Raw genomic sequence first — 21,726 nt, 5'->3', positions numbered from 1 at the left:
TGGTATCTGCCCACTCAGTTTTACACCAGCCATGGCTGCAATGTCCAGTACAGCCCCTTTCATTTGAATGGAGTTGCCAATCTTCGCTAAAAAGGCACGTGGTGGAACATGGTTTCATTCTTTACTTTGATAAATAATAATGTCTTAAATTAACTTATATACATTGCATGTAATTTTAATTGAATTAGTCATTTTTTAAATATTTAAATTATTTTCATTATTTAAATATATTTCAACTGTTTCTGAATGTCTGTGGTCATTAAGGAATAAACTTTCTGCCAGCATGAAGCCAGCAAGGGATAGCCACATGCAGTTTGGGCTGGGCCCAGCATATTGCAGACCACTGTTTTTCTTAGACCCTGCAAGTCAATCACAGATCCCTATCAATCCCTGAAACCCATCCTTTCCCATCAATACCTTGAGTTCCATTCAATATTAGGAGTGAATAACTGTTTTACTACACAATTTAACACACAAAGCACTGCTACTTTTATTCATTCAGCTATTCCACTGCAACATGGTCACAAATCTTTCTCTGTCTTTTACCTAAAACTAACATTTAGTTACTAGTTCATTATACAAAGCAACTCAAAACTCGTAAATTCTAACATTCATGTGATTGGGGTTCTAAAGCATTAATCTAGAATATTCGTGAGGTAACTAACAATTTCCACTTTTACTTTCCATAGCTGAGTAAAAAGAAACTTCTGTTTATATAGCACTTTTCACTGCTTCAGGATATCTCAAAGTGCTTGATAGTCAAAGCTGTTATGTTGGAAACAAAACAGTCATAAGAACACAAAAGAATAGGAGTAGGCCATCAGCTCCCTCAAGGCTGCCCCACCATTCAATAAGATCATGATTGATCTATCCTGGCCTCAACTCCTCTGCTTCTTCTGTAGACCTTTTGCTTTGTTTCAGATTTTACAATTGTAGTTTTCTCTTCGGTTAATTTTGTTTTGCATAATGTTTGTTTTGTAATATAAAAGTGAACAAGATGTTAATCCTATGATAGCAATGCTGTTCCATTTTGAGATGTTACTTGTTAATTTGATGCCCAGTTATTCACTATGAGTTGCAATGAATGCTATAGGAAACTACAGACTGTACATCTATGTGTATTTTACCAAAATATCTTACCCTGTTTGTAACTGTTCCAGTGAAAATCTAGAACTTCTGTGCTAAGATTGAAAGATCGTCCATTGTTTACTCTGTGTTTGACTTAACTATGCTTACACTGCTTGAGATATTTAGCAAAAGCAAGCTTCAGTCATCAATATTTCGTGAGCATAGTCTCAATTCAACTAACCAATAGTCATTTAACTTTCCACTCTACTACTACAAGTATCTGGATCAATTGTAACCTAATTACATTTACCAGAACCAGATGCATACATTTAGTTTTCTAAATCAGCACTTAATCTATAAAAGAAAATTATGTGGATCTCCAATAACAATTTAAGTATCAGAAGAGATAACTCAAAATGATTGGTGTGTTATAATCATCTCTTTGCTACAACTGCATCAGCAGTTTTTTGTTGAGATTTAGTATCATCAGAGGAAAAAAGAGAAATAGCCGTGCTACTCCTTGAAATATGTGAGTTAAAATCATTGTCTCAAGGGGATTGAACATAATATTAAATTAAATGTATGTATAATATGTATTCAAGCAGATGTTTTAAATAATATAAAGATACAATTGAATTAATTTTTTTTCCTTTACACATGTAACACAGTTTGTGCAAATATAGAAGGCAAATCGAAATTGTTGAAGATGGCACAGATGTTTGTGAAAGACTGGATCTTTACAATAATGGTTACTGGCTAGGATAAACCTCTCCGTTGATGTAGATTAACTCCTTGTGAAACATTTTTTTCTTGCATTCTAATGATTTCCTTGAAATCTCTTAAAATATATCAGGGCAGTGACACCACAGTTTTTATGAAACTGGTTTACACAGATAAGACAGGAAGTTAGGATCATACATGGCCATTTTTGAGGTTGTGGTTCTGCTTTATTGGTGAGGGTATCAGGACACTTGAATGTACATCTGCCGTATGTACAGGGAAGACAGGGTATTCATTAATGAAAGTGCAGTTCTGATTTGATATCAGTGCTGATATCTTTGAGGTTATGATTGAAGCTCCAGACAATGACTGCAGTTAATGTGCCAGAGCTGAATATGTATCACCTGTACCATTTAAAGGAATTATCCAGGTTTGTTTCTGGTTGATTATATCTGGCAGTTGTTATAGTTCCACAAATGTTTGGTGGCTTCTTATAATTGTTTCAAGGGACATTAAATTACAGCGTGGCAGGACATAGAATAATACTTTTGGGTAGAGGCAACCCAAGAATTCCTTTTCTCTCAAACCAGCCATCAACAGCACACCTGGGTATGATGGTAGTAATCATAGCCCCATTCACCAATGGCTTAAACCTTACCTTCATGCTTTTATTGCCCAACATAACAGTTAGATATTCACAACGCAAAAGTAAAGGAAAATACCAAACAAGATACATAAATCAACCCCACATTCCCCAGAACAGCAAGCAAATCACTCCTGTGCATTCACTTCACGCCAGCATTGCAGCTGGCTTTGGCTGACTTGGTGTCCTAGTACAGAGTATCTGCTGTTGCACAGAGTGGTTTAACTGAAGTAATTCTGAAACAGTGTAAAGTTGAAAACTTTTTCAGAGGGGAATCCTTGACAAGCAGTGGCTAAATTGATCTCAAACTGAAATTTAGCTCACTTTTAAGTGTTTTGCTTAAAAACTTAAAATTATGTAAGAAACTGCAAGTTAGCAGAAGTTCCAAGTGGTAGTTTAACTGTTCAATCAACAATCAAGTTTTCTGTAATAGGAAGTGATACTGTGAGCAAAGGAACTGGATCACCAGTTATAGATTATGAAATCCTCTGCTGCCACAAGAATGGCTTTAAATGGAGCATTTAAACAAATGTAAAATTAATACTAGATTAAAGGGGAACTTACTACAGAGGAGATAGGAAGTGTTCTTTCTTTCCTCCGTGGTGCAGTTGTTTGTGTAAACAAGACAGTGTTTAATATGTAATTCAATTAATCTGTTAATAAACACAAAACAACTTACAGCTGGCTAAAATATTGGATAAGTGATATGGAATGAATTTTGACAAAGCAAATGGCATGCCTGGACTACAGAATAGAAGGGACTGTGGGTAACAAAACTGTCTTGCAGCACACTTCTGCTGTAGATATCAAAAAGCAAAATACTTAAGGGATTGGATATTTGATATAAAATGAAACATTCAAGAAATACTCAGCAGCTCATGCAGATTCTGTGGAGAAAGAAACAGAGTTATATGTCATGTTGATAATCTATCATCAGAATTGTTGCACCAGTTTATTTCTGCAGTAGATGACTCTGTCTTGATCCTCAGAGTCCTCGAGATGGATGATGAGCTGGAGATACTTCAACACAAAGGAGAGAGGGGAGTATCCAGACAGATTTCTGCAGAGCTTGAGCACACCTGCAGGATCAGAAAGGGCCTGGTGTGACCAGAAGGATTGGCAGAAACAGACACGAGGCAACATGATAAAATGCACTTCCTTTCACTGAGAAACCTGGATAAAGACTGCTGGGAGGACAACATAAAAACTGTGTGACACCTTGGAACAGGAAGATATCCCCTGGAGAAGATGGAATAGTTTAGAAGTGACAAGGCGACATGGTGACATAGCTAACTACTGCCTCACAGCTCCAGCAGTCCTTGGTGCTGTCTGTGTGGAGTTGGCATTTTCTCCCTGCAATCATGTGGGTTTCTTCTGGGTGCTCCAGTTTTCTCCCAAAGACATGTGTTGGTAGGTTAATTGGCCACAGTAAATTGCCCCTAGTGTGCAACTGAGTTGTAGAACCTGGGGGAATTGATGGGAAAGGGGGGGGAGAATACAATAGGATTTGATTATGATTAATGATTGATGCTGATGGTCAGCATGGACAAGGTGGGCCAATTCTGGTTAAGAATAGCACTCAATGAATTGTAGGGGACTGCATTATTTGTCAAATTAGATGGTGTGGTTCATGCTGCAGGTATGAAGAGTAGGTAGTCAACTATGATGTATGACCTTGTTAATTTATTGTGGTGGTTATGGAGAATTTCATAATTAGTTGGGCAGATAGCATATGTCTCCTGGTACGTTGTGTTGCTGGTGCCAAAGTAAAAGGATTCCTTGAACTGGCTTGAAAAAATGCTTTGGTAAGTGAGAGGGAAGACACTTTCCTTGCACTTCCTGTTAAGATCAACAACATCAAGTATATCAGTTGTGAGATGCTGTTGAAGAATAACATCTCAGGGATTATAATTCTTGTCTCTGAACTATGTACAAATTGGTGTAGGGGTAAAAAGATTCATTTGTATGGTTGAAAATGATAATGCATCAGGAATCTGGCTAAGTAGGTTCAACATCTAACCAGATTGCATCAGGCTGCATTGTAGTAATCACTTTGGGAGAAACCAGTTACTGAATGGATCTGGCAGAAATGCTTTATTGGTTTAAGAGTAAACACCATTCTCAACTTCTTTGTCTTGGGGTGCTTCCAGTTCTCTGTCTGGGACAATTTGCAGAGCATCTTGCACATGAATGCACAAGGCACTGGACTGATGGCATGTTTGTCAGACCAGGCAGTTGTATTAACTTTGCTGCGGTGATGCCAATCAGAATGAGCAGGTGCCTGATTTCACACTTCTGGCCGGCTTCCTGGGTCTTTTGTTTGCTGATGCTACCTATTTTGTTCAAGACACTCCATTTCAGTATATTAATGAAGAGCTTTTTAATTGTTTTCTCAAACCTGAAAGAAAACTTAATTAGAACAAAAGAAAACAAAGTCCATTTTTATGCAAAGTGGTCATAGTGTTGCTAAACTGTAGTGATTAGTGTTTTGCCGGTTGGTTCAAGAACCGAATGATTGAAGGGAAGTAGCTGTTCTTGAACCTGGTGGTGTGGGACTTCAGGCTTCTGTACCTCCTGCCTGATGGTAGCTGTGAGAAGATGGCCTGGCCCGGATGGTGGGGATCTTTGATGATAGATGTTGCCTTCTTGAGGCAGCGCCTCTTGTAGATACTTCGGATGGTGGGGAGGGATGTGCCTGTGATGTATTGGGCAGAGTCCACTACTCTCTGTAGCTTCTTGTGTTCCTGTGTGTTCGAATTGTCATACCAGACCATGATGCAAGCAGTCAGGATACTTTCAACAGGATGTATGTAGGAGTTTGTCAGAGTGTTCAGTGACAAGCTGAACCTCTTCAATCTCCTAAGAAAGTAAAGACACTGGCGCGCTTTCCTTATGATTGCATCTATGTGCTGGGCCCAGGACAGGTCATCCGATATGTTAATGCCCAGGAGTTTAAAGCTGCTGACTCCGTCCACCACTGATCCCCCAATGTAGACTGGCGCAGATTCACCCTCCTTCCCCTTCCTGAAGTCAACTATCAGCTCTTTAGTTTTGCTGACATTGAGTGAGAGGTTGTTGTTGCAGCACCACTCAGTCAGGTGTCCTATTTTGCTCTGGTAAGCTGACTCATCACCACTTGTGATTCATCCAACAAGTGTCGTCGGCGAACTTGAAGACAGCATTGGAGCTGTGCTTAGCCACACAGTCTTGTGTGTATAGAGAATAGAGCAGGGGACTAAGCACGCAGCCTTGAGGTACTTGTGTTGATGGTCAGTGAGGAGGAGATGTTGTTACCAATCCTCACTGATCGAGGCCTGCTGATGAGGAAGTCGAGGATCCAGTTGCAGAGGGAGATAGAGGGGCCTAGGTCTTGGAGCTTGATGATGAGTTTGGATGGGATGATTGTGTTGAACACCAAGCTGTAGTTGATGAACAGCAGCCTGACGTACGAGTTCCTGTTGTCCAGATGGTCCAGAGCGGAGTGAAGAGCCAGAGAAATCCCATCTGCTGTTGACCTGTTGTGGCAGTAGGCAAATTGGAGTAGATCCAGGTCATCTCTGAGGCAGGAGTTGATTCGCACCATAACCAACCTCTCGAAGCACGGTTGAAGTAAGTGCCAGCAGACAGTAGTCATTGAGGCAGGTCACCTTGCTCTTCTTGGGCACCAGTACAATAGATGCATTTTTGAAACTGGTGGGAACCTCAGACCGCAGAAGTGAGAAATTGAATATGTCTGTAAATACTCCACCCAGTTGTTCCACGCAGATCTTTAGTACTCAGCCAGGTACGCCATCTGGACCAGGTGCCTTTCATGGATTCACCCTCCTGAAGGATGCCTGGACATCGGCCTCGGAGACTGAAATATCAGGGTCATCTGGAGATGTGGGGGCTCGTGTGGGTGTGTCATAGTTCTCTCAGTCAAAATGTGCATAAAAGGCATTGAGCTCATCTAGGAGTGATGGGTTGTTGCAACTTATGCTACCCAATCTTGCCTTGTAGGAAGTTACATTGTGTGAGCCCTGCCATAGCTGTTGAGCGTCCATCTGCGATTCCACTTTAGTCCAAAATTGCCTCTTTGCGCTCACAATGGCCTTCCTGAGGTCATACCTGGACTTCATGTATAACTCTGGGTCGCCAGTCAAAATGCCACAGATCTAGTCCGGAGCAGATTACAAAACTCCTGGTTCATCCAAGGCTCCTGGGTGGGGAAGACTCAGAATGTTTTTGTGGGTACACACTCTTCCACACATGGCCTTATGAAGTAGGTGACGACTGTGGCACATTCATTTAGGTCCGCTGACGAATCCTTGAGCATGGTCCAGTCCACCGACTCAAAGCAATCCCGTATTCAGTGCTCTGCCTCTGCCGTCCAGCTCTTCAAAGTCCTCTTCACTGGTGCCGTGCTCTTCAGTCTCTGTCTGTACACAGGCAGAAGAAGCACAGCCAGGTGGTCAGATTTACCAAAGCGCGGGCGAGGGATGGAGCGGTTGGCGTTCTTGATGGTGGTATAGCAGTCGTTAAGTGTGTTGAGTCCTCTAGTATTGCAGGTGATGTGTTGATGGTAGTTAGACAGAAACTTCTTCAAGCTGACCTGATTAAAGTCTCCCGCCTGTGACAGGCATTAGGGTACGCCGCTTCGTTCTTGTTGATTACAACACTTAGTTCCTCAAGTGCTAGCTTGACGTCTGCCTGTGGTGAGATGTAAACTGCAATCAGGATGACGGTGGAGAACTCCGGTGGAAGGTAGAATGGTTGGCACTTCACTGCCAGGTGTTCCAGGTTGGGGAAGAAGGAATGGGACAAGACTGCCACGTCCGTGCACCATGATGAGTTTATCATAAAGCAGACGGCACCACCTTTTCCCTCACCCGATGCTGCTGTCCGGTCCATGCAGTGGATCACTAAACCCTCGGGAAACAGTTTGGAAAATGACTTGGGTCACATGGTGTTTTTTTTGAGGGGGCACCAATTGCCAGTTTGGTTCCAATTTTGGTCAAGAATACCACTCACTGAATTGTAAGGGACTCGTATTACTTGTCAAATTAGATGGTGTAGTTCATGCTGGAGGTATGGAGAGTAGGTAGTCAACTATGCTGATTCTCACACAACATTGACTTAACCCCAGCACTGCCAGAATGGCTGGTTATGATCTAGTCAACTGGAAAAGCTGGCTCTTAGCAGCAGGAAGACTCACCAGTGTCTGATCTTGCAGTTATGAGTGTCAAATCGAGTAACTGTGTGCTACTAGTGTGCCATCTTCTCTCTCATTCACTCCCTCTCCCTCTCTCCCTCCCTCCCTCCCTCTCTCTCTCTCTCACTCCCTCACTCTCTCTCACTCTCCCTCTCTTTTTCTCTTTCCCTCTCTATCTCTCTCTCTCTCTCTATCTCTCTCTCTCTCTCTCCTTAGTGGATGGGGTTTGACCAGGTGGGAGTTCTTGGCTACCCAACAGAAGACATGGGAAGGATAAACATAGTTACATGCTTACACCCACTCGTTTTGTAGGCCAAAAGAAGGATGAATCAAAAAAAGGGACATACGGAGGTGAGTACACATGAGCACGCAGTTGCCTTTAATGTTCTCTATTCCGCCCTTGCCCATGTATTCTGTAGTACCTACTCCCTTCCTCATACCGTCGTCCCCCTTCCCCTGCACAACCAGTCCATTGTTTGGGTGTTATCTTCTGCTGCAATAGAGAAAAATGCATGTTTGTGAGTATCTTGCAATGTGCTTACCATGGTTGAATAGCTTGGAATGTGTGAAAGCAATAAACTGTAAGTGAGAGGCTTGGAGTAGTAATGGATGCATGAGGCTATGATGAGATATATGAATATTGAGTAGGAGTCCTGGCTGATATTCTTGTTAACTGATATTGTTAAATTAGTCTTTGTTTACAGAGCATGGAGCATTGTGTACAACAAGTGTCACAGTTGTTGAATCACAGGATTTGATGCCTTCACTAATGACCACTCAGATGAGGCTGTTAAACTTTTTGTGGTCCTGCATGCTTGTCCTGGACAGTTCTCTCCTGGTTTTGACTTTTGAGTGTGACTTCTTTCCACAGCTGCTTGGTGATGAATTTACATAGCTCTTTTGGCAGCTGAGCTCAGAAGCCTCCATTTCATCTACTAAAGCTTGTAGAGTTGTGACTGAAAACCAGAATGAAGGCTCTCCCTTTGCTAGCAAGGCTTTCAGCTTACTTCCCAAACCTTTGGGATAAAATGATCACCAAGTGCAGACAATGAGCAGCCCCCTTTTTAAGCTGAAAGTGTGGTCCTGGTTAGTGGTGGTTGGCCTCTTACAATCATGACAGTGGCATTGAAGTCAGAATTTTTTATGCATCCTGTATGAGTTCAATTGTATACAATTGATTACAGTTATTTCTAACACTATCCAATTTCTCCCCTGTTACAGTTAGAGATCCAAAGTATATTTTTCAAAATATTGATTATGCTTTATTGCCTAACCTAAACCCCAGAAAACCCCTGGCAATTGAAATAGATAAAATTACAGAAGAGGGAAAAATAGCAACACACAAATAAGTTCTGTTTTAGATATTTAGCAAGTTAAAGTCCAGTCTGAAATAAATGTTGCACCTTGATCTTAATGCACTGCATAAATTATTCTAAAATGCTACATCAGAAACCTAGAACAAATGTGAATGACTCCTAAATGCTGCCCCCTCAGTTTTCAGTAAAAAAATATTGAGCACATAGTGAGGATCGAACATATGGAAGAGCCATATCTCAATTCACAAGTCTCTGGATAATAATTCCATCCCCTTTGAGCCATTTGCATTATTTGGCATTTATCTGAATTAGGTAATAGAGTTAATGTTTGCCTCTCTCATGACAATTTATGTGCACTTGGCCCAATCCCAAATTAAAGGGATGGATGGTGGACATGACATATGCCAGTCATAAATCTGCTTGAGTTCCAAACTCCAGCAAGGCTGATTCCAGGTTTCTGTGGCATTAGCAGTGAAAAAAAAACATAGAAAGCTAAAAGTTTAATGAAGATAAAAGAAAATCTGTTTTCCTGAGTTAGCATACCTCTAAATCAGAACCATGCAGCTGAAACTTGAAGCTATATTTTCTGTCATTAATTGCCATTAATGTCCATCACGAGATTGTTAAAGATGCCAAAAAAAACCTTTTGAGGCCAAAAGCCTCAAAATGTAAGCTCAGATGAAGTAGTTCAAAAATGTTAACAATGAATTAGAAATATATATCTGTTTTAATATTTTTTTTTCCCTACAGACAATTTTTCCCTTTTCAGGCCTGCTCTGCTGTACTCCCAACATAAGTTGAAAATGACGAGGTGGCCTGCTTCAATAATACCACTCCTGAGGGAGACTGTGCAGCAAGTTATTGCAATTTTATTTTCAAAACATTGGCCAGTAACATTACACTATTGGACCTAATAGTTCTCCAAATGTAGTTTAATATGCATTAACAATCATGAGGAATTTGTTAAGAATTAAATTCCAAATAATTTTGGAATTCCTTTGCAGTGTCAAACATACTTCCCATGCAACTCCACCCGTTTTGCTCTGTTGGCCAAAATGAATTTCTACCCCAAAGAATCTTCAACTGTATTCTGGTTCTTTAATTTCAGATAACACCTGGAATACAAAGTAATGCCCAGCCAGAACGTTTGCTTACTAGATCTCATGGTTATAATTTCATTTTGACCCAATATACTGTTTAGAAACATTCCCTTTCCCAAAAACACAAGAAAATAGCAGTAGGTGTAGGTCACTTGTGCCTCAAACCTGCCCCCCTCTTCTCATGATCATGGCTGATCTGTCTCAGGCCTCAACAATACTTCTGTGCCAGTTCCCCATAGCCCTCAGTTCCACCCAAAAAACGTATCTACTTCCTCTTCGACTAGCTCCAGGGATCCAACCTTCACTATCCTCTGTTGGAAAAACTTCCAGACACCACCTTCTGCCAGAAGAAATTACTATGCACCTCAATTTTAATTGACTGCCGCCTTATCCTGTAATTATGCCCCCTCGTTCGAGAGACACCCAGCAGTGGAAGTATCTCAACCACTACCCTGTCATGCCCCCTTAGGATCTCGTATGTTTAAAAAAAATCACAGTTCTTCTAAGCTTCAAAAAAGTGCACAGCAAACATTTTTAGTCATTTGTAATTTGACAGTGTCTCATCCCAGGAATTTGCCAAGGGAATCTCTACTAAACTGCCTCCAATGCTTGCATATCCTTTCTTAAATAAGGGAAGGAAAACTAGTTCTCCAGGTGCAGCCTCATCAATACCCTATACAGCCACAGCAATAATTTTCTATTTTTAAACCAAGCTCCGAGCAATAAAGGCCATTGTGATATTTGTTGCATGCTGCAACTGCATGCTAATTTTTCAGTAATTCTTGCACAAGATCGCGTAGATTACTCTGCATTCCATTTATTTGCAATCTCTCTCTATTTAGATAACAGTCTGCCCCTTGATTTCTCCCCCCAATGTGCATAGCTTCAGATGTTTCTTACCAATAGCAACCATATAACATCAGCAAATGCATGGCCATTTGCACTTCAGAGACTTCAATGTCTCATCCCAGTGACAAATACTGTGATGTCTACAAATATATTTTGACTGTCACTTCATGAGATATAATGTTTTTGCAGCCTGAAGGAAATTGGCAAATTCCATTTAGCAGCCTGACACAATTATCACCTTGTGAAATGACAATGACTTGGATCAACTAATTGCCTTAATTTGGATTTTCAGTTCCACTCAAACTAAACTGGCCAATTAAAGGAACTTGCAACCAAATGTAATCTGCCTGGTGGACATACATTCAGCAAGATAATGAAACTTCTTTTGTTTGTTTGAATTTATTGATTTTATTATTTGATGGTTCTGGGATAATCAGTTTTCAAATATTTTAATTAAGGTCAATGAGAGATATTCTAAGGAATAGGAACTTTAAGGAAGTGACTGAACTACTTGAGAGTAAATGTAATTGGCACTTCTCACTCCAACATCACACAATCTAATACAAATCTTAAATTCTGTACAATTTCTTAATCTTTCCAAATAAATATTTATAGTTTTAATTAATCTTTTAGATCGAGATATGCTTCGTAAAATACAATCACCCCAACAAAGCATTGTTTGTATGAAATTGAATGGAAATGCATTGGCAATAGAAAATCACAACTGTTTTCATAATGTCTGCGTATGGTTATTGATATAAGCCTGACAACAAAGAAGGATTCATGGATTTAGGATGCAGAACATATCATGCTGTACTTGCAGGAGTCAATAGCTCACTTGCAGGCTTCGTGAAAGTGCTTGTGATGCAATAACTCTTATTCTGAATAATTCTCAGAAGGCGTAAATTAATGTATCTCATTTCCTATTGATGGTAGATAATAATTTAAATAATATGATATGAGGTAGAGTGAAGGAAGTGAGCGTGAGGCAGCTTGAAAGTCCTGTCGTTTCATTATGGTGCAAAACATGGGATCTGTAGGATTTAACAAATTGTCAGTGCTCTTTGACATGGCTGGAAATTGTGGGAAAATTCTCCACTATTGAGGAAGTAGGGACATTGGGAATTGAGCTGGGGGTAGTCAAGAGTGGGAGTTATCCATTCAGCCTCATTGTTGCATCAAATAAATTGTAGCCCATTACTGCAGATCACATATTCTAACGGTATTAGATCACGTTAATGATTGAATCTACAAAGTGAAGTGCAAGACTATGATTTAATAAGTATACTTTTGTCATTTAGATTTTCAGCTAAAGATACTACTTGACCAACATTAGAACTTTTTAAAGATAATGAAATGTACTTGTGCCTAATTGAAGCTCATTAACCATTTTAATGGTCCATATCATTACTTGAAGTCCTTACTGCACAAGCAGATATTCTTCTTGTGTTATAATAAAATGGCTTACATATCTTCTAAAATGGAGCTCCATTACAGTTCATCATATCACTACAATATAACTGGATTATTAAAAGTAATTCACCAAGCTACAATTAATTCATGTAAATATCTATGAATACTGGTGGATATATATTGTGAAATAAGGTTATCATTATAAAGAACTAATTTAAATAGCCACATAGTATGATAGAAATATATAGGAATTTTGTTTTGACAAATGCTACTTACACTGGATTAAAAGTCATTGTGCTAAGTCTAGTAATCTAAAACATATGGAATAGATAAATATTTCTGTTTTAGAAGCATTTTAATCCATGAATCATTATCTTTTGTAAACTCATTGTAACAATATCTTTCTGGTTACGTCAGCAATATCAACAGAGGAGATTTTTGTGAGGCATGCTCATTTGCACCTTTTGATGTTTTGATAGAGAACAGCTTTTGATGTACAATGCATATTGGCAAACACTGCAATGTGGACATATATATTTTGGCTGTCACCATATGAGATTTAAAGTCTTGGAGCCTCAGGGGAGTTGACAAATTTATCCATTTAACTCTGTGGCACCAGTAGTGCTCTACAAAATAACTCGGATTAACTAACTTCCTTCATTTGTATTTCCAGTTCCACATTGGCTAAACTGGCCAATTAATAGAACATGCATAATGCACAGATGAAATGCTTATCTGTCAGATGAAATTTGTGTTTTATTGTACTTTCATCTCAATTGTGTTTTATTGAACCTTCATCTCAATAATTTCAAAATTTCTCCAAGAAAGTACCTTTTGAACCAGAAGATACTCCTGAATTGATTACTTTCCTTTATACATTTTCTGTGTTGATCTGTTGTTATATGCCTACAATAGGCAAAGTAATGAACAACCATGGAAATAACTTACAGAACAATAAGAACCACCAACGTGGCAATAAACATATTCATTGACCTTATCTTCAGTGCTAGATATTAGATAGTATGAACTTCTTGAGATAATGTAAGTAACTCACTATTGTCAGGTCTATTATTTTGCACAACGCCAGTAAAATATGTGGAAACAGCATCAAAACAAGTAAATCAAATAAATGAAAAAAAAACCACTGCAGATACTGGAAATCTAAAACAAAAAAACAGAAGTGCTGAAATACTCATCAAGTCAGGCAGCGTCTATGGAAGGAGACAAAACTTAATATGTCTGCAATAGGGGAATTTGGATTAGCAAGAGCTGATGTTTTCAAACATAATTTCCATGTGTTAAATGTCAGCTCACAACTTTCATTCATTTTCAGGTCATAAATGAACATTGGACAGTTATTTCTATTAATATACAAAATAAATTGAATAAATACCCTGTAGGTTCTGTGGTTTTAATTTGGCAAAGCCCTTGATTTCAGTTCAGCTAAGGTGAGAAAATATTTTGGCACAGTTTACTTATTCTTTCTCTGGTTCACTCTGGACTGTTTGATTTTCAACTAACTTGTAAATTTCAGCAGGCCAATTGGGAGAACCCATGAGAAGATTCCCAGTTGGCCCTGAAACTTGTAAATTCATCTATGGCAAAGACTGTTTGTTGTAGGGGGACTTTGAAATCAGCCTCTATGCTAGCCAAGTATTGGTGATACTTCTCAGAAGATCTGCAACTGTGCCTGGAAACCAAACCTATCTGATACAGAGAGATTAACATAATGGCAATATTTTAAGAGAATACCTCTCAAACATTTCATTTCAATAATTTTATGGAAATACTTTCTTTTTGCTATTCAATCATGGTACAATTGAATCATTTCCTAAAGCAATGATATAGATGGCAAGTGAAATAAAATATTAATCCCTCAATCCAAAATTCAAATTTGAATTCTATTTTAAGTAATAGAAGTAAAATTTACACACCTAACTGTAATCCACACATAGCACTCTCACTGATTGTTCATGTTTGCACTGTTCAATACCCTGAATACATCACATAATTTTCCTAAAAGACAGTGGCACAGGCTAAAAGTTAAGCCTGTCACATGTTTTTATAAATTACACCCTCAATCAATACACTTTGTAATAGTAAAGTGTTTTATATTAATTTGGTGTCATTTCTGAAAGAATGATTTAGTGAGCTAAAGAGCAGATATTTTTATATGCAACCTACAGAACATCTGATTAAAGCATAATTCTGTTGAAACCTGAAAATTTGTGATCTACATACATTGCATTTGTTAGGATTCAACTATTCATCTACACTTTCATTTCTTTTAAAGCATTGCAGTGCTTTGACAGTAATGACCGAGGGAAGAAAGGTCTTACAAATGAGACAAGCTAAACAAGGAAAAGCTATTGCGAGAATGACGAATCTTTTGGCTTGGCCATAACACACAATGATCTGTAGCATGCACTCATAAGAATGTATTGACTGCAGCCCAAACTCATTAGAAGATTGATCAATCCAGCCCACTTGCATTAATTGTGAAATAGAAAAAAAGATTCGATCAATGATAGGAATAAGGGTACTGCAGTAATGATCCCTCATCTAGCTAATCCAATAATGGAGAAACTGATGTATAGTATATTGGAATTTTACTGTTCAGGTCCTGTCACAATAAAGAATATCCTGCAATTATCTGAAAAAATTGAGCAGCCTGAAGAACAGCTACCCAGCTTACACTACAGGCCTTTTACTGATTAAACACTAAATTAAGCACTACTCAAACTTCAAGACTGTCATCGTGCTGCCTTTTGCATAACTATTCTGGAAATAATGTGTTTTTACCAGGATCTGTAAATTAAAAGGGGCTGTGGAATTCACATGTGAAAGGTGAAGTGATTTCAGGATTGTATAAAATGTAATGTAATCAGATACTCTAACCAAAGCAAATATTTGTTATAATATTTGGATAATGTGACCTCCTTTAGTAACCTTTAAACAAGATTAAAATGCCTTGAACATAACGTTTGCATTGATACTGAATGAAAACTTGAAGGACATTGAATTTAGGTTTGATACAAGATAAAGAGGAACAGCCTATCTTAAAGAACTAAACACAGAAATCTAAACCTTTTATATTCATAGTCTTGTGTGCTGACAGAAGTAACAACATTTTGCAGTGACTACTTGTTAATAATTGAATGCTGCAAATAGATTCAGCATAAATAATCTGTGAATAATAGCTGAAAACAAATGTGAAATACAGCTGGTGTAGTTTAAAGAGAAATGTTATGATCGGATAAAGATTTCTGAATATTTTATCACTGCTGCCAATTTGATTATTTTGCAGATAATCTCGTATGTTTTGAATTGGGTGTGTATCCACTAAAGGTAATCAGATAATTGAGGGGAAAAGTTAATCTCTTGACCAAAATATTTTCCCACCTTCTGTTATTTTAAAAAGCTTCTGCTCTGTCCATCCCCTGACTCCTACACCAACACAAGTTTAATTGCTGCCACATGCAGTAATGCTAGTGTGCATCACAAGAGTGGTGATAGTGATTTTGAAAAGGAAGTAAGCAGTACCAGAGTGGAGGGTACTGTTCACAATGTGAGACGACAGAAGGAATGTTGGATGATTCGCAGTTAAATGGCAGTCTTTCTGCGTCCAGTACTGTATTTACCTCCAGTAAAGGTTTCTATTCCACCGTATTGGGTGTAGATTGATATCAAGGAATGAAGAAGTGGGGGTCATGGATGAAAAGGCCAAATAACAGATAAATTGGAGAGAGATGTTTTCTGTTCCCAGGAACATGAATGATGTAAGAATGTTTGCCATGGTGGGTAACAAAAAGTGAGAAGAGGCAATTTAATGCACAACCTACATCTTATGATGTAAAAAAATCAGAGGTTCAAAACAAAGCAGTCTGGTAGTTTTTTCCCTGTGCAGACTGATTACAGAGACGTGATTCGGCCAAATCTGGGATCTGTGCATCAGAGATGTTTGTATGATCAAACCCAAGAGTGAAAAAAAAATAAGCAAGTGAAGGCCATATTTCTCCTCAAAACCACAGCATCATTCAATAAGATTGTGTCAGAACCTCTACATCAAATTCATTTTTCTGCCTTACCCTTTGATTCTCTTGGTACCAAAAGGCTAGTGGTCTCAGACTTGAATACATTCATTATGCTGAGAATTTGCAGCCTCTTGGATGGGAGAATTTCAAAGATCCACACGCCGCTGGGTAAAGAAATGTTTGTTGTATAGAGTGCTGTCATGCAACATGTTTCCAGCTTCTAGACAATGAAAAGTATGTCATGGGACATTGGTTTTATGATTTGCTCCTTGCTAATTAAATATATTGATGAAACATTGTTGAAATATTACTGCAAACCAAATGACTCAAGGGAAATAACATAATACTCAGTTTCACATACAGAAGGTAAATTGTAGAATTTGAAACCGGTCATTAATTATTCCAAACAATGGCACTTCACCAGTTGAAAGCATGCACTTTGCTTTGTGAAAAGATGCATAGCAATCCCATACATTGATATAGATTTTTATGAGAAGAATAAATAGTTCAAACTTGTCATGCTAGCAGCTAAAACTTTTGCATTAAATCTGCAAACACTTGAATATTCCATTCAGGACAATGATCCAAATCCATCTGGTTATGTCCAGTATTATGAGAGGAAGTCACTAGTGTTCAGCCACTCGTAGGTCCATCCTGGATGTACGTGGCCCTGCAGTAAGTCCAAGACCAGATAGGAATGGAATTCTCCTTAATATAAACATTGGACATGTAAAATTATTAAAAACACCTCTCACCCTTTGATAAGAGGCAAGGCCCTACCCCTTGTTTCCTGTCATAGACTGCCCAGTGCAGGACCTCAGCAGTATATCAGCTGAGCTTGCTCTCCACTATCACCTTACTGTGTCTCGCAGCCCAAGCCCCAGGGGAGAAGAGTCTCTGTATCCGTCCAAGTAAGTGTGTGTCATTGGGGGCCATGGGCAAAGAGTTTGGGCAGTAGACTCAATTCTAAGTTCACCTTTATTCTGCCCACTTACACTAATTTGTATGTATGCATGCATCTACACAGATACTCATTGTATGAAACATACAATATATATGCATCCACCCACATACACACTCAGGCACAAATCTAGGCGAAATGAGAGTGTGAGGAGGATGTAGAAAGTCTCTGAAGAGGAATAAGCAATCTCTACCACAAAGGTCTGTAGATGCTTAGCCATTGAGTGTGTTCAATACTGTGGATTTTATGCTTTAATGTAATCAGAACATTGGGTGTCATAATGCAGATGTTGTGCACAATATTTCTGTACCTTACAGAAAAATCCATTAAAAACATCCAACTCCTCCTTAACTTTAGTTGGTAACTATCAAGAAATTAACCCCAGTATTCTCATTTTGAAACTTTACATTATAGAATTGGTCTGTCAAGAGCAGTCTGTATGTGATTGGTGCAATTATTTATGCAATTATACCCCTTTGCCTTAAAGACACAATTCATTTATACATTCTTGCATTTTAGCCACAGATTGTTGTTATTACTCTTTTCCTGAAAAGATTTTGAGGGAGAAAAATGCTATATGTTTATATGAGGATTTCTTGCAGCTTGTGCTTACCTCTGTTAACTCAGAGCCACTGAAGTCCATGATAACCGGCACTCCTGCAGATATTCACTGTCACTGATTGAAGACTTTTTTCTGTCCGATTTGATTCATGACAAGTTTGCATTTGTCATAAGCCAAATATTTATGCTACATTTTATGTTTTAAATGGTACATAAAAGCTACACTTTGGATTCAGTTTAGCATTGTAGCATATTGTGACAAATATAGTTTCTGTTTTGAAAAGTGGATTCCCACATTACAAACCCCAGTTTCTGCACAAGCTTATTTATGTATCAGTGAAAGAAAAATCTGACATAAATCAACTCAACATTTGGGAACTCTGGAATTGGTATTGGTTTATTATTGTCAAATGTACCGAGGTACAGTGAAAAACTTGTCTTGCATCCCATTCACACACATCAATTCATTACACAGTGCATCGAGGTAGTACAAGGTAAAACAATAACAGAATGTAGAATAAAGCGTAATAGAGAAAGTGCAGTGCAGGTAGACAATAAGGTGCAGGGTCATAACGAGGTAGATTGTGAGGCCAAGAGTCTAATTGTTCTAGGGAACCTTTCAATGGTCTTATAACAGTGGGATAGAAGCTGTCCTTGAGCCTGGTGGTACGTGTTTTCACATTTTTGTATCTTCTGCCCAATGGGAGAAGGGAGAACTCTGTGGATATGATCTGGTATCCTGAGTAATTAATGGGAATTATTTGGGCTCCAGGAACTTTAAGGTGAACTTCAGGTGACTGTGCGGGAAACACCTACTTGTCCTTCCTGAGCTATCGTGTGTAGGTGCTGTAGTTTCCTGCAGGATGCACTCCAATTTCCCCAGTCTTTCTTGGTAGCACTTAAAAACTCTCATCCTTCAGCATGTAGAAGACAAGGATAGCACATGCCAAGCTTTTGATTATTGAGAATATTCTTGTGCCCTCTTTAACTCTAAATTTAAGTTTTTTACTTTGCTCTTTCTTCATTTATGTACATGTTCCGCTCCAAGTCAGACTGTAGGAGCATCTTTCCCACTTGGGATATGTTGCTCCCTATCACTGCCCCAAGGGATGGGTGAGTGGGTGAGAAATACTGATGATCCTGTTAGCCACCCCCCCAACCCCCTCAAATTCCAAGAAAGAATATTTTAAATGCAAATCCATTTAGGGAGGTGGATTCATTTTAGGGTGAGGAGAGGGCCTGTACAATATTTTCCATTGAACTGATGTGCTTGTCATTTGAGTGACAGGATAAGAACTCCCCCTTAGGGTATTTAGAGCAAATACCTGTCGGTTAGATTTCAACCCAGGTTCTCAGAGTATGAGTTTAATGTTAAATCAGTATGGAGGGACACAAATTTAGATTTTCATTGATCTCAAAAATTACTTGAAACTCTTAGGATTGCTTCAGTAAAGATAAAATAACCTCTAGACAAGTTATAGATTGCATTGGAAGGTACTAATCCTAATTCAGCTGAAAAATGTAAACCAAATATTGTTTCAAAATTGGCAATTTAAAGAAGATTATTTTGGACCCCAGAATCTGAATCGTGAGCTTTGAGTTTCTTCAGAACAAAGGGAATATAGAATATAGAATTTTGCTGCTTTAGTTCAGCATGATATTTGCAAGTTGTGTTGCTATGAAAATTCACATATTGCATGAACTCGAATGGTGAATGTGCTTCCTCAAGGTACTAAAATCACGGAAATGTATGGCACAGAAGCAGGCCCCAGTGGCCCAGCTCATCCATGCCAACCATGATGCCGATCTATGCAAATCCTATTTGCCTGGATGAGGCCCATATCCCTCTACTCCTTTCCTATCCAAGTTCTTGTCCAATGCCTTTTAAGTGTTGTAATTGTATCTGCCTCCACCAACTCCTCTGGTAGCTCATTCCACATAACCACCATCTCTGTGTGGAAAACACGTCGCTCAGATCTCCTTTAAATTTCTCCCCTATCACCTTAAACCTGTGCCCTCTAGTTCTAGACTCCCATTCCCTGGGATGAAAAGACTCTGACTCTCTATCCTACCTCAGCCCCTCATAATTTTGTAAACCTTTATAATGTCACCCCTCAGCCTCTTACATTTCAGTGAGAATAATCCCAGCCTATCCAATCTCTCCTTACAACGGCAGCCCTCCATCCGGGCAACATCCTACTGAATCTCATCTACACTATCTCTATTACTACCATGTCCTTCCTGTCGTGTGGCAACCAGAACTGTACATAATACTCGGTGCAGTCTAACAAATGTTTTGTGACATTCCAACTCTTCTACTCAGTGCCTCAGCCTATGTAAGCAAACACACCAAATGCATTTTTCATTACCCTATCCACTTGTGTCACCATTTTCATCAATGCTTCTTAGGTCCCTGCCATTTACTCTATATGTCTTAACAGAAACTGACCTCACAAAGTGCATTACCTCACACTTGTCTAGATAAAATTCCATTTGCTACTGGTCCACTCATCTTTCCAGTTGATCTATGTCCCCCTGTATCTTTAAACAACCTTTCTTATTATCTATGACTCCACCAATTTTTGTGTCATCTGCAAACCTACTAATCACATGCCCTACATTCTCATCCAAGTCATTTATATATATTACAAAGAAAGGTCCCAGCACCGATCTCTGCAGTGCACCTAGATGTCCATCTCAGCTGTAAAGAGTTTAATTTTTCTTTACTGTGTTTGTGTAGTTGCAATCTGTTTTATAGTCTGTAACGTTCTGTGCTGGTAGTGAAACTTCACATGGAATAATACTCCATTGGTTCAGTGTCTGTACTCAGTGAGGAACAAAACCACACAAGTCAATGTACAGTTTCCTGCCATCTGATTTTAATGGCCGGGAGGTCACTTCTGACTGACTTCTTAGCTATTTTAATTCAGGAAGTCAGCAAGTAGTATACTTGTAAAGTACAACTATTAAAACTGGCCAAGCTGTCACTTGCAGACTTGTCAATGGCTAACTTTGCAGTGTTATTGATCACACTGGGAGTTAAAGCTGAGTCTTTTCATTTCAATCTTGGATGTTGACATGGATTTTACCTCATCTGTGCAGAAGTGCAATCTACAACCTCCCAATTCTCTGTGTAAAGATGCTTCTCTTGACCTTGGTTCTAAATCTTTCATTGTGTCATGGAAATTTGTAGCACAGGAAGGGGGCATTTAACCCATCATGCCTGTGCTAGCTCTTTGGAAGAACTGTCAAATTAGTCACACTCTGCTGGTCTTTCTGCAAATCCTGGCAATCGTTCCCTTTTCACCCTTACATCCAATTTTTTTTTTGCAAGTTACTATTGAATTCCATTCTATCCTTAATGCAGTGCACCTCAAATCCTGGGAACTCGCTGCATTAAAATAAAATTCCCTCTGGTTATTTTGGCTTTTAATCAGAAGCTGATAATTAAAGTAAAATGACTGGCTAATTAAAATGCTTCTGGGGAAGTCAGGGATTCTTCTTAAATTCACTCACACTGGATCAAATTATTTATCACACAATCTGCCCACCTCACCCCACACCACCCCTCACCACCTTGACAGCCTTGAGACAGACTTCATTTTGCATTTGTGGTCAATGTGCTTGGAAAGTCTTTCACCTCCTCTGGTTCTCAACGATAATCCTTTTTATTGATGGACCACCAGAATGCAGCATGTGTGAGCATGGAGACAGTTGTGTTCAATGAAGAGGATGCTTCACATCCATACCTGCCACCAGCACTGCTCTAGCTCACTTGTGAAGTGTGCGTCATCAGATGAGAACTTGTCATCTACCTCATAGGTCCCAATGAAATGCAGCAATACATGCAAAGATACTGGTAAATCCTCT

The 21,726-nt window shown here is 39.0% G+C and overlaps 1 protein-coding gene across 9 annotated transcripts in view; it reads left to right on the top strand.

The window, feature by feature from the left end:
• The window catches only part of rbfox1 (RNA binding fox-1 homolog 1), a 1,151,227-nt gene that overhangs the window by 399,610 nt on the left and 729,891 nt on the right, over window positions 1–21,726 (top strand). For 2 of the 9 annotated variants that reach the window (XM_052021437.1, XM_052021436.1), the window contains exon 3: window positions 7,839–7,973. The exons of the other annotated variants lie outside the window; for them this stretch is intronic. In XM_052021437.1, coding sequence (XP_051877397.1) covers window positions 7,947–7,973 — 27 coding nt within the window. In that variant the 5' untranslated portion in view covers window positions 7,839–7,946. The remainder of the gene's footprint in view (window positions 1–7,838; window positions 7,974–21,726) is intronic. 9 annotated transcript variants of the gene reach the window in all.

Source organism: Pristis pectinata, chromosome 8 (genome assembly GCF_009764475.1).
Source record: "Pristis pectinata isolate sPriPec2 chromosome 8, sPriPec2.1.pri, whole genome shotgun sequence".
Classification (NCBI taxonomy): domain Eukaryota; kingdom Metazoa; phylum Chordata; class Chondrichthyes; order Rhinopristiformes; family Pristidae; genus Pristis; species Pristis pectinata.
The sequence above is the reverse complement of the archived record's forward strand: the minus strand, read 5'-3'. Positions and strand labels throughout refer to the sequence as shown.